Source organism: Capsicum annuum, chromosome 2, assembly GCF_002878395.1.
Source record: "Capsicum annuum cultivar UCD-10X-F1 chromosome 2, UCD10Xv1.1, whole genome shotgun sequence".
In the NCBI taxonomy this organism is placed as follows: domain Eukaryota; kingdom Viridiplantae; phylum Streptophyta; class Magnoliopsida; order Solanales; family Solanaceae; genus Capsicum; species Capsicum annuum.
This window is the reverse complement of record NC_061112.1, coordinates 146,791,704-146,805,690: the sequence shown is the minus strand read 5'-3', so window position 1 is coordinate 146,805,690 and position 13,987 is coordinate 146,791,704. Positions and strand designations below refer to the sequence as shown.

Sequence of the window (13,987 nt, the reverse complement as noted above, 5' to 3'; positions counted from 1 at the left end):
ATTTAAACCCTTAATAGCCAAAAATTTGCTCATTATTTTCACTATTCCTTAAGAACAAAAGCATTCTCTCTCAAAAATAGAAAACCCTAGCCCCCAAGTTTCAAAAGCAATCTCAAGAATCCCTCCAAGAGTCTTCAAGAACTTCAAGAATCTAGATTTCTAGGTATGTTAGATGTTGATTCTTGGGTTTCTTCCACCCAACAAGTCCAAGAATCCTTTTCAAAATTATAAAGTTTATGTATTTATGAGATTTCATGATTTATGTGTATTGAAGTTCATGATTATGTGTTGTTGAGTTTTAATTCATGATTTAGACTACAAGTTTTAAGAATTAATTCTAGTATGTGATGAATTGTGTGATGTTCATGATAAACCCCTTCAAGTTGCATGTTGGTTGATGAAATCATGATACTTAGGTGTAGTATTTGTTGTATAACCAAAGCATGCTCCCCATATGTTTGATAAAATGATTGTGTGAAGAAATTAGGGTCATTATAACATGTTGACAAGAATTTCCTAATTATGTATAAGTTCATACATGCCAAGTGTTTGTTGAAAAGCCTTAGTAAATGCATTATGACATGTTAGCATGAAATTCCCAATCATGTACACTTTAATGCATGTTAAGTTTTTGATGCAACACCTTGTTGGATGAATTATGAGATATTAGTATGCATTCCTTATGCAACCACATGTTAATATTTCCAAGTGCTTGAAGAGATGCTTTATTGGATGTATGGTGAATGATAGTCTATTGTTATGTTGTTCAAGAGTGGTTATGTCTTGTATTATTTATGTTACGAGTTCTGGGGGTATTCATACCTGACAAATTAGCTGTTTTTCTAGAGCCAGTGTCAGTTTCATGATAGTCCCAGTCATGCCATGATTAGTAGTACTCTCAGACAGTCTCAGAACTTAGAAAATCTCAATAACCTCAGTATCAGTAGCATTCTAGCTCCAGTTCAGTAATCAATTCAGAACTCAGTAGTATTCCGTCAATCAATGCAGCTTAGCTCAGTTAATCAGTACGATCAGTAACAGATTCAACTCAGTATAGTCTAAGAATCAGTTCAGATTCTTTCAGTTGGGAGTAGAATTCAGCACCGAGCGAGTCTAAGGATGGGGGCTCACCCGTTAGATAGGACTGAGATCCCTAGAAGCAATCCCTAAGTTCTAGAACTACGTACCCAGCGTGGGTATAAGATGTCACCCGTTAGACAGGATTGGAATACTCAGGGATCACCCATTAGATAGGACTGATCCCAGAGGTAACTCATTAGATAGGACTGACTCCACAAAAATTGTCTTTACCAATGGCACGGTACTGATACCCTTCCAACTGGGGTTATAGGTTAGACTCCAACTGATCTAGAAGGGGCATGTCGATTAGATGACTACTTTCCACAGTCTCAGTTTTAGAATCAGTCTCAGTAGTAGCATTCAGTTCAGTAGTACAGATTCAGGACTATTAGATATAGTCAACCATTAGCATATTCAATGGATTCAGAGATCACCCGCTAGATAGGACTGATCTCAGACTAAGTCAAGACATTTTCATTATCAGCATATTCAGAGATCACCCGCTAGATAGGACTGATCTCATTCTCATTATCATTAAATTCTGAGATCACCCGCTAGATAGGACTGATCTTACATTCAGTTTATCATTCTCATTATCATTAAATTCAGAGATCACCCACTAGATAGGACTGATGTCAGATTCAGTTAATCATTCTCCTTATTATTAAATTCAGAGATCACCCGATAGATAGGACTGATCTCAATCTCAGTACTCAATTATCAACATCAGTAAATTTAGTAATTCAGTATCCCAGTATTAGTAAGCTCAGATGTCAGTAAAGCAGTATTCCAAACTCAGTATTCAGTATCACTATGATTTCGGTTATGGTTTATGCATTCATGCATGTATCCTCATTCAGTATACTCAGATTATTTAGTCAGTATTATTCATGCATATAAAACAATGCATTTATCCTTACCTTATCTACATAACAGTACATTCTCACGTACTGACGCATACTTTTCTGCGCTATGGTGTCTTATCCCATAGGTTCAGAAGCATGAGATTTAGAGCACCCTTAGCAATTCAGCTTCAGTCAATAGCAGTAGACTTAGCAGTGAGTCCTCATCATCCGAGGATGTTCTATTATTTTATTATATTACTAGATTCGGTATTTTAGTAGATAAAGTTAGTTGGGGGATTGTCCCATCAACTCCATAATTCAGACAATTTAGAGGCTTTTAGAATAGATGTTTAGACAGTTGTACTAGTATTCAATTTTTCAATTGTATTTTAGTTTTTGAACCTTATGGGAAGTTTTTCGCCAGTTTTTCATAATTTTATAGTATATTATTCAGTGCTCAGTTACAGATATCAGCCATGGGTTAGCTTGTGGTTCCTCGGGGTCATAAGCACCGTGTAGTATCTGGGGTTCAAAATCTGGGGCGTTACATTAGTTCTTCAAATAACTCTTTTATCCATACCACTTTTGCAACTGAATGAGCCATGCTCTGTATTCAGCTTCTGCTGAACTTCATGATACTACACCTTATTTATTTGACTTTCATGAAATGAGAGAGTTAGCGTGATCATAAAACCAAACACTGATCTTCTAGATTTTGGGCAAGAAGCCCAGTCTGCATCACAGTATACTTTGATTGTATTTAAATTTTCACTAGATAGTAAGACTCCCAATCCAGCCTATCCTTTTACATATCTAACCACTCTTAATGATGCATTTAAGTGAGATTGCTTAGGCTGCTGTAGAAATTGACTCAAATTTTGAACAGCAAATAATATATCTGGTCTGGTTACAGTTAAGTATAGAAGTTTACCAATCAATCTTCTACAAATGGATGCATCTTTCAGTACTGGATCTTCTCTTGATCCCTCAACTACCTTATTATATTTCTTGGTAGTGAGTTTGGTATATGTATCTAGAGGAGTAGATGTTGGTTGTGCTGCACTCAAGCCGGCTTCATAGACAATCTCTAAGTTGTATTTTCTCTAATACATTATTATGCCCTTGTATGATCTTGCAAATTCAATGCTAAGAAAGTATTTTAGGCCTCCTAAGTCCTTAATATTGAATGTCTGATGCAACACAGCTTTAGTCTCATTGATGAGACTTAAATCACTTCTTATGATGAGTAAATTATCTACATAAACCAGAAGAATAATAATTGATGTGCCAGCTTCTTTGTAAATAGGGAATAGTCTAGATGACTTTGGATAAAACCAATCTTGATTAAAGATTCAATAAGTTTCACATTCCACTACCTTGGTTCTTGTTTCAAGCCATAAAGAGATTTGATGAGCCTACATACAAGCTTCTCCCCCTGCTCATCAAATCCAGTAGGTGTTTGAAAACCCTGAGGTAAAGTCATATATACCTTACCATGTAGATCACCCTGACGAAAGGTATTGTACACATCCATTTAATGAACAGGCCACTACAGGGTGGAAGCAAGGGCAAGGACTGATCTAATAGTCACTATTTTGACCACAGGAGAAAAAGTCTCCTGGTAATCTAATCCTTCTCTTTGATTGAAGCTTTTAGCCACCAACCTGGACTTAAACCTTTCAAAAGATCCATCAGCAAGATACTTGATCTTAAACACCAATTTTCACCCAATAACAGACTTGCCAGGAGCCAGAGAAATAACCTCTCAAGTGTTATTGTCCTCTAAGGCAGTAATCTTGGTTTGCATGGCCTGCATCCACCTAGGATCAAGCTGAGCTTCTTCAAAAGAGATTGGTTCAACCTCAGTAGAGACACCAACAATAAATGCTTGATATGAGGTGGAGATATGGTCATATGAAATATAGTTTATAATAGAGTAAGATGGTATAATAGGACTAGATTTTGCAGTAGTGATATAATTTTTTTGCCAAATAAGGGGTCTTGTACCCCTAGTATATCTTTTTGAAGGAGGTGGTGATGGTCCAACAAGTGATGGAATAGGTGGATCAGGTAGAGAGAAGGGAGCAGGAGAAACAAGTTTAGATTCTTCTTGGAGAAGGAATAGATATGAGTGATCTGTAGAAAAAAAAAAGAAAATAGGAAGGTGGTTTCTCTGAATTGAACATCTCGGCTGATGAATAAGCATTTAGTTTGGAGATTGTAAAGTATATAGCCTTTTGTAATAGAACTGTAGCCCATAAAGACAGAAGGAATGCTTCTAGGCTAAAATTTATCTCTTTTGCGTAATTGAACTGCACAACATAGGCAACCAACGATCCTAAGGTGATCATATTGAGGTTTGACCTTGTGGAATACTTCATAACGGGATTTACCACTCAGAACATGTGTAGGAAGTTTGTTGATAAGGTAAGCAACAACAAGAATGCAGTGACCCCAAAACTGAATAGGTATATGACCTTGAAATCTTAAAAATCTAGAAACTTTTAGCAGGTATCTGTGTTTTCTTTCAGTTACACCATTCTGCTGAAGAGTAGTGTGAATGCAAGTTCTTTGATGAATGTTACCATAAGAAGCAAAAAGCTTGTTGCACTTAATATTAACAAACTTTGTCCCATTGTTTGTCCTAGTAGTCTTAACAGAAACATCAAATTGAGTGGTGATCATCTTCAGAAAATTCTATAGGATCACTAACACCACATTTGAATTTTATTAAGAAAATCCAAACCATTCTAAAACAATCATCAACAATGGTAACAAAAAATCTGTTTCCATCAAATGTAGAAACCTTGTATGGACTCCATACATCACAATGTAGTAAATCAAACAGCTTAATAGATCTGGAAGTATTGATAAGAAATGAAGCTCTGGTTTGTTTAGCTAGAGAACAAGTAGTAAATTGTTGAATTTCTTGAATACAAGACTGAGAAGAAAAATAAAACAAAAGTGAGAGAAATTTGGAAAAAGTGTGACCAAGTCGCTTATGCCAAAGAGAGATGGCATTTGGTGAAGAAGAATGAGGTTCTTGAGCAGCTAAGGACTTTATTTGTTGAGTGTTAGATGAAAGAACCTCGTTATTGAGAGCTGGAATGGGAAGAAGGTAAAGACCACCTGCTTCTCTACCAATAACCCTCACCTGCCCATTGAAGAGGTCCTGTAATACAAAGAAGTCAGGAAAAAAGATAACAGAACCCTGCAAATCCTTGGTGAGTTTAGATACAGACAAAAGGTTGAATTAAAAATCAGGAATATACAGGACATTTTTCAATGAAGAACCATTAGACAAATAGCAGGATCTTTTGTATGAAATATCAGTAGTGGAACCATTAGGTAAATTTACTTTGGACTAATCACTAGGGACTTCCCGTAGTTCTGAAAGTAGACTTGAGTTTAATGTCATATGGTTAGTAGTTCCTGAGTCTACTACCCAGACATTGTGTGATGGAATGGTCACAGAGGTAGAGAAAGTACCGACAATATTAGCTGAAACAGATAAGTTGGTATTCCTGCATTATCCTTGATCTTGATTTAAGGTATTGACTATCTTCTCATATTGATCTAGATTGATGCTCAGGCTAAAACCATAGTTGTTGTTAACATTTGCAGAGATACCCTCTGAGGTATCAGACATAGAAGACTTCTCAAGTTGATTCATAGCATTGTGAGAAGTAGGATAAATTGGTGTAATGTTCCTTTGAGAGTAATTTTCCTAAGTAGCATTATAATGCCCATATTACCCCTGATGATTGTTGTTATTATTGAGATTTTCTGGTGAAATCCATGACCTCTCCCCTATCTAAGTTCATGATTATTAACTGAGTTTTGCTATGTCCCAGAGCTTGCAGTAGTCACACTGAACATTGGGATCATAGAATCTCTATTGATATGGAACACCTCCATTTCTCATAGATAATAGCACAGCGAGTTCACTCAGGTCAGGTGTAGAAGTAGAATTGGTCAAAATTCTCTGACTCTCTCATTCAATTAGCATAGAATAAGCCTTGTTAATGTTAGAAAAATAAATCATCATGAGTAAATCATCATGAGTATATGTGCCCTAGCTTGTTCATATATCTCATTTAAGCCCATAAGAAATTGGAACAACTTTAATCCATCCATAAATTGAATGAATTCTCAAGATTTAGGACAGTCACAACGAGGAACAGGAGCTATGCTATCGAATTTCTCCTTGAGATCATACCAAACAGATGCAGCATCAGATGAATACATAATACCGCCAAGCAATTCCTTTGACACACAGTTCATTATCCATGAAAGCATGATTACATTGCACCTTTCCCGCAATGCAACCAAATTGGAGCCAAAGTCAGCCTTTTTGCAAGTTCCGTCAATGAACCCAAGCTTATTCCTACCTAAAATTTCGAGTTTCATCGTACGACTCCAAATTGAATAATTTTCTGAACCTGACAGATGCAGAGAAATGAGAATTGCTCCTGAGTTATCACCAATGCTCAGGAACAATGGATGACTCTGACCAATATTCTCTAGTAATGTGTTACCAATTGCCATGGTTTAACATATGAAAGTAAAATATGAAAAGGTGAAAAAGAGTTTTGCAGAAAAGTGAAAGAGTGTATGATGAGAAAAGGAGAAAAATGCAAGCAAAATTGATCAATTACTACCGTAATTTGCTGAGCTCTGATACCATGTTGAAATCCTTCCTTAATGGAGTGATGTTCATCATACAAGCTGGAAGAGACAGTAGAGTAAAGAAGATATTTGTGACATTGAACTGATTTTCTTAATCACAATGACTATAGAAAAGTCTATTTATAAAGATAAAACTAACTCTCTAACTAACTAACCAACTTGATTAACTAATTATTAATACTAGTCCTCTAAATTTCTAGTATTTATACAATGATCTACATCATACTAAGTAATGCCTTCCTCAATATGTTGGTTAAGAAATTATTAATAGAATGATTAGCTTTACTACTTTGTTATTTATTCATATTAATGGACATAAATATAATTTGTTTAAACTTTTAAAGAGTATATTAATTGTAGGAGCAAAATGAAAATTTTTTAATAAAGTTTATCTTAATTTGTTAAGTGCATTTTTTGCAAAACTAAAACTTTTAGAGTGAGAAACTCTCCCTTCTCTCTACTTGCAATCAACTTTTCCTATGCTAATGAACAGTACACCCATCTCTACAGACCCAAATTTTCTCCCGCCAGAACCTCCTGATCCAAATCCACGAAAAACGTCGTCCTTTAAATCAAAAATCCTCGCCTCGAAACGGGTATCGGACTTACCAATGGAGGATTGCTCTGAATCAAATAGCAGTGACAGTTGCGAGGATCCCATCAATAAGGGATTTGAAATGTTAAATGATGGAATGAAAATCATCAATCTTTCCAAGGAAGCTATGGCCAGACTTTGCTCTCCGTGGAAGAATTCCTTGATTATAAAATTGTTGGGAAAGAAAGTCACTCACCAATATCTTCGAGAAAAATTGGTGTCATTATGGAAGGTCCCAAAAGTTTTTCCACTGATTGATCTTGGATTGGGTTTCTATATTGCAAAGTTTGCTCAACCTCACAGCGTCTCCCAAGTTCTGCAAAATGGTCCTTGGTTTATCAATGGCCGTTAGCTATCTATCAAGAACTGGGAACCTAACTTTGTGCCGCAGAACGAGAAGTTCACTTATTTTCTTCCCAAACTTTGTGCCGCAGAACGAGAAGTTCACTTATTCAGCCATCTGGGTTCGCCTCCCTCATTTACCAATCGAGTTCTATGACTCCATACTACTGAAAAAGATTGGTAACGCCATCGGCAAGTTATAGAAAGTTGATGCTTGCACAAGCACAACTCTTCGTGGTCGCCATGCGAGGCTTTATGTACAAATTGCAGTGGATGAGCCAGTACTCAATACTATCCAAATTGGCAGCCACACACAAGAAATCCTTTATGAGGGAGAAGGATACCTATGTACCAGCTGTGGTCGTTTTGGCCATGTCCACAAGGATTGCTCCTACCGTCAGCACTCTCCACCAGTAGATACATCTTCCTCAACCCCTTTTGATATCCCCAACGTTCCTCTTCCTCCACAATAAGAATGGCAAACAGTTAAGTTTTCGGCCAGAAGGAAAGATCGTACACAAGGGAAATCAAGCACACCCGATTTGGAAACACAATCCAATACTCTAATTCACAAGGATACAGTTAAAGTACATTCTCAATCTACTCCAACTAATCCAATTCCAGGTACGCCTCCTCATCCCTTTAATTTTACTGCAACTACTACTGTGAACACTGAGATAGCTCCTTCGAATTACAGGGGCTCTATTTTCCCAACTTTTCATAAGTATAGGTAAAGACGAAATGGGGAGAACTTTAATAAATTTAACACTTTAAATGCTGCTAATAATGTTTCTTTCTCTACTGCCCCCCAATTGCAAAACAGTACTAAGGTAAGCCCCTCAGTTGAAACTCAGACAGAAAAACCAGACCCCTGCTTTAAACAAAATAAAACTACTTGTGGTCTCTCTATGCAAAGTCCCTGCACTTCTCCTGACACCCCCATCATTTCTCTTACCCCCCTTATTACTGACTCTTGCAGTAGTTACGTGGAAACCTCTCCAAGTACTCTCACTACAAAGTCCCCTAGTTTAGTAAATATTGCTCTCTTCCTTAGGGCTCCATTGGCTTCCACTTCACTATCTATCCCTCTACAAACTGACAAAATTTCCCACATGGCAGAACACGTGGAAGCCCCTGATCATATGCATGATATACAAAATCCTACTTCAGATATCACACTACGTTCTAATGATTATACTCACACTGAATCTATACTTATATTAAATGCTCAACCATCCCAGCAAGCTATCTTCTCTTCCACCTCGGAGATAAATAAGATCTCCTCTTTAAAAAATGAACAGAGTTCATTTCCTTCCTTTTCACCAAAAAGTCAAATTGTACCCTTTAGCTCGTCCGTTCATACACACTCCAATAGACCCACCACCCTAAATACCTCCGCATGCAACAACTCATCCTCTAGTGTATGCTACACAACCTGTCTATCCACTCTATCAACCATTGACTGATCGAGAAGGCACTTCAAGGGCATGCAGTGCTATTCTCGATGGAAATCAATGGTGTGGAAACCTTTGTGATCCTTCAAAACCAGAACTTCCTAGCCCAACTAGTCTCGGAGGGCATGAAAAAATGAGTATTTTGTGAATCAGATGTGGCTATCGAACATTATGGACCCTTGGTGCAATCCACAGCCCCGCAGTTTATCCATACTCTTCAATCTCTCTGGATCCTTCCACTTCTGCTGAACCAGTTCTTCAATATGAATGATGTTGCACTAAATCCGTTCTTCACCCCTCAAGAGATAGTCAATACCAATCCACTCCTTTTTCTATGGAATCTAATTCCACTCCATCGCGGCCAGTTTGTGAATCTCCACACATCCATTTTGCCGGGGTTAGGCGACCTAGGGGTTATTCCAGAGAGGATGGCTTCATTCACAAAAGTCTCAAGTTTAAAAAGCGCAGATCTCATGATCTTTCTGAAAGCCGAGGACAAGAAGTATATTCATCTGTGCCTAGTGTCCCTTCTGAAGAGTTCATTCGACCTACGACTAGCCATCAACAGTGTGCTAGCGAAGTACGCGGTTGTGATGACCCCGACACTTCGATGTACCCAATTTTCTTCCTCAGGCGATAGTTCTCAATCGTCCCTCAATTATTTCTCTCCAATGAATCAAGCTACTTGTTTTATTGTCTGGAACACTCGTGGGGTTAACAATAAGAACTTTAGGAGGAACTTCTGTGATCTTCTCAATTCCCATAATCCGTGCTTTGTTTCTTTATTGGAAACAAAGTTGTCTGACCACTTAGGTCTCATGCATGAGTTCGGCTTTGATAATTACTGGGAAGTACCCACAGTTGGTAACTCGGGAGGTTCGGGAGGTATAGTCTTGCTCTGGCATGAAAACTTCGTTAGTGTCACTCAGAAACGTCAAACCATACAGGAGCTTCATGCCATGATTAAGGTCAGCCCCCATAATCTTTCTTGGAATTTTACTACTATTTATGCTAGTAATGCTTACCATAATCGTAGAATCCTTTGGAATAATCTTATAACTTATTCCCAAACTGTTAGGAAGGGTGTATTATTGGTCCTTCGGTCAAACAAATGTGCCATACGATATTCTCAATGCAGTCTCTCCCCACTTCTATGAATGATACCTTCCTCTGCCTCATTCCGAAGTTTTCCAACGCAAATCAGTTAAAGAATTTCCGCCCTATTAGTCTCTGTAACACTACATACAAAATTGTTACAAAGATTATTGCGAACCGTATTAAACCTCACCTTCTTGATCTCATTAGTCCCTGTCAAACTAGTTTCTTAAAAGGATGATGTGTTTGTGATAATGCTATTCTTGTCCAAGAGCTTGTTACACATATCACGAGATCTAAGAGCAAGGTTGGTAGTCTTATCCTTAAACTTGATTTGGAAAAAGCTTTTGACCGCCTTGAATGGTCCTTCGTCTACCGCACTCTTCTGTACTTTAAATTTCCTCTGAAGATTATTGCTCTTATTATGACCTACATTTCTACCAGTAACATTGTTGTTCTGGTCAACGGAACCCAGACAAGTTATTTCTCCCCATCCCGAGGCATTCAACAGGGTGATCCTATGTCCCCCTATGTCTTCATTCTCTGTATGGATCTTCTCTCAAACTATATATCTCATCAGGTAGATGCTCTTTGCTAGAATCCGATCACTCTTGCTATGAACGGCCTATCCCTTTCACATATTTTTTTTGTCGATGATCTAACCCTCGTTTCCAAGGCTAATCCGGCTTCCATCCATAGTATCCACAATTGTATGACTCGTTTCAGCGTACTCTCAGGCCAAAGGATTAACGCGACCAAATCTAAGGCCATCTTCTCTCTTGTATGTCCTCAAAATATCAGGATCCTTATAAAAGACCTTTTCGGCATTTCTGAAGCCCATCAGTTTGGGAAATACTTAGGTTTTTCGATACTAAGTCGAAACCCCAGACATGCCGATTTTCAATTCATTGTCGATAATATGCGTAGGAAGCTTGCGTCCTAGAAATCTAATTCTCTTTCTCCAGCGGGCCGACTTGTCTTGATCAAGTCCACTTCAACGCAATCCCGGCTTATGCCATGCAATACTTTAGGCTCCCTAAAAAAACTTGCAATATAATTGACAAACTTCAAAGAGATTTTCTTTGTGGATCCACCGACCAAAGGCGTAAGCTTTATTACGTAAGCTTGGATAGAGTGGCTTCCCCGAAAAAATATAGCGGTTTGGGGATTCAGAAAGCTGATCTTAAAAATCAGATGCTCCTTACTAGCCTGGCCTGGAGACTTTTCACGAACCCCACGTCTCTCTGGGCTAGCACCCTCCTTCACAAGTATAATCACATACGATGTCAACCCGCTAAGTCCTTTATTTGGAAAAATGTTCTCTTGGGTGGGTTTTTGTACCCAAGCTACAGCCTGGTCTCCAGCTGAGGGAACCAATATCAATCTTTGGACTCAACATTGGATTCCCAATCTCCCGATCCTTAGGAACATTATTCAAGGCCCGCTAAATTACGATGAAGTGAATCTCCGGTTTTCAGACATCTGGACAGGCCAATGATGGGATTGGGGTAGGTTATCCTTTGAAATTCCTCAATTCTTCACCACCAAAGCAGCTAACATCCATCCCAACCACACTCTCGTCCTATGGGATAAGCCTTACTGGGCATACACTTCCAATGGCCTGTTCTCTTTACAGTCTATTTATGAATCTTTTTACCAGTCGCCGCCCAATAACTATGCTTTTTATTGGATTTGGAAATTGAATACCTTGCCAAAAATTAAACATTTTTTGTGGCTTTGCTCACATGGTAGACTTCCCACCAACGCTTATCTCTACTATATAGGAATCTCTCCTAACCCGAACTGTCCTATTTGTCAGTTAGAACCTGAGACTCATACTCACATCTTTACCCGTTGTTATATAGCTATGAAATTCTGGTTGGATATAGGTTTAAACACCCCTATAATCGGTACTTCCAACCAACATTGGCTTCACTCTTTTAAATCTCCCCCCCCCCCCCCCCCCCCCCCCCCCCTTTTTTTCCCCCCCCCCCCCCCCCCCCTCCTCCTTCTTTCCGAGATGAAACTACTAACTGGATGTCTTTTTTCCCTTTTGCCATTTGGCATATTTGGCTAAACCTCAACAATTTTCCACCAAAAAATCAACTTTCTTGACCCTACCTTGACGCACTCTAAAGTAACTGAGTATCTTCATCTTGTGCGAATGAAACCTAATCCATCTGCTTCTATCACTATCCAGATTAGAAGGGTTGCCCCTCCCAAAGGATTTTTTAAGTTAAATATAGATGGATCCTTCACAGAGAATAATGCTAGATGCGGTCTCGGTGGGGTCTTCCGTAATTTTCAGGGCAAGTGGATTTTTGGTTTTTTCGCTTCTGCTAACAGTCATTGCCACACTAAGGCAGAATTTGAAGCTTTAAAAAATGGTCTGGAATTTGCTATAACTCATAACTTATCTCCCTTGATAGTTGAAACTGACTCGGTTGAAATTTTACATCTTATTCAACAGCCGGCTATGCTTTTTATTGATATTGCTACTAAATGCAGGTTAATGTTGAGGAACATGGGGAATCCAGTGGTGCAACATAACTTTCGGGAAGCAAACAAAGTAGCTGACTGTTTAGCAAAACTAGGTGCCAACTTAAATCTGCCTGGAACTGTAATCTCTCTCCGTTCTCCGCCTCTTGCTGCTGCTACTCATCTGGCCGACGACGTTGAGGGCATTGTTAGTACTCGTTTAGTGACCTTGGTCTATGTTTAATAATCTGTTATGTGTAGGGAATCCGTCCGTATCTTCATATGTAAATAGTAATGCTAAGCCTACTGGTATTAATGTTTCTGGTTGTACCTATGCTACTGTAAGGGCCTCTGATAAGAGTACCCCTTTGCTCTGTACTGCTTAAGTTATATATAATATGTTCCTATTCACCAAAAAAAAAGGACATTTATTTTTAATAAAATAACCAATAAATATAGAACGATGGAAGTAATTAGGACTTAGGAGCTCAAGAGTGCTTCCATTATTTACGTATTCACCCTCACACAACATCAAGTTATGCCTTGCCGACAGTTATTGCTGTGATAATAAGACATATATGTCTCGTGGTTCATTGTGAGGTTAATTCATGTCCTCTCAATTTGTCATTTTTTTCATTAGCCCCAGGCATCTGGAAATACAAGTTGAGAAAAAAGTTAGCCTTGCCAGGGGTAAGGTTGTGTGAAATACACCACCCTTTCCAAACTTCACTTTGTTGGATTACTCTGAATATGTTGTTAGTGTTGTTTTACAATTTAGTGCTAACATTTCGAGTTGCCAACAGAAGTAAACACTTGGCTTGGAAACATGTAAATCAAATTCGAATATGAAGTGGCACTCCAAAAACTCCGTATACATGGATGTTAGATGTCATGTATGCTTACTTTTTCATATATTTCTGAAGGCATGACTTTAATTATACGAGGCAAAATAATGGATCAAGGCACAAGGAGACGAAATCTTTTCAACTAAAATCAAAGAAAGGTGATTATGAAAGGATAAAATTTACATCTCAAATGCTGTGGATCACTTAACTTTTCCACTGAACTTCAAGTAAAATAATACTTCCTGATCTCTTTTTTGAAGAAACTTTCCTTCACTAAACTAAATTCTTTATTTCATTTTCATTTTCATGGAAATGAAATATTAGTTGCAATGTTCATCATACTGCCATTTCTAGGAAGCCATCTAAATTTGGATTTCAGAGGGGAAGTGGGACAGCTCGGAGAGGACGAAGTCTGGCCAAGGTGAGGCCAAATTTATCCTGCATGTCCAAGTCTTTTGGAGCAACGTCACCCTCAATTTTCCATTTAAATGTATTCAACAGTGTGCCAAGCATAACGGGAACCATCCTTACTGCCAAGGGCAGACCAGGGCAAATCCTTCGACC

General features: G+C 38.3%; 1 protein-coding gene across 5 annotated transcripts; it reads left to right on the top strand.

The window, feature by feature from the left end:
- Positions 1-6,983: 6,983 nt before the first annotated feature.
- Positions 6,984-13,000, top strand: LOC107860336. Of its 5 annotated transcripts, none has more exons than XR_007052531.1 (2): positions 6,984-8,175; positions 12,609-13,000. XR_007052531.1 is itself a non-coding variant. In XM_016705655.2 (2 exons), the coding sequence occupies exons 1-2, from the start codon at positions 9,269-9,271 to the stop codon at positions 12,648-12,650; spliced, it is 747 nt and encodes a 248-aa protein (XP_016561141.2). In that variant the 5' UTR covers positions 8,202-9,268; the 3' UTR covers positions 12,651-13,000. The 5 variants fall into 5 exon arrangements, 3 of the variants coding, with proteins under 3 accessions (XP_016561141.2, XP_047263362.1, XP_047263363.1); XM_016705655.2 differs by lacking the exon at positions 6,984-8,175 and adding an exon at positions 8,202-9,973; XM_047407406.1 differs by lacking the exon at positions 6,984-8,175 and adding an exon at positions 9,998-10,407.
- Positions 13,001-13,987: the final 987 nt, after the last annotated feature.

Excerpts from the sequence above, each read along its gene's own strand:
- LOC107860336 (XM_016705655.2), top strand. The coding sequence starts at position 9,269 with ATGAATGATGTTGCACTAAATCCGTTCTTCACCCCTCAAGAGATAGTC. Across the intron at positions 9,974-12,608 it reads AGCTTCATGCCATGATTAAG|GTTAATGTTGAGGAACATGG; the intron begins GTCAGCCCCCAT and ends TACTAAATGCAG.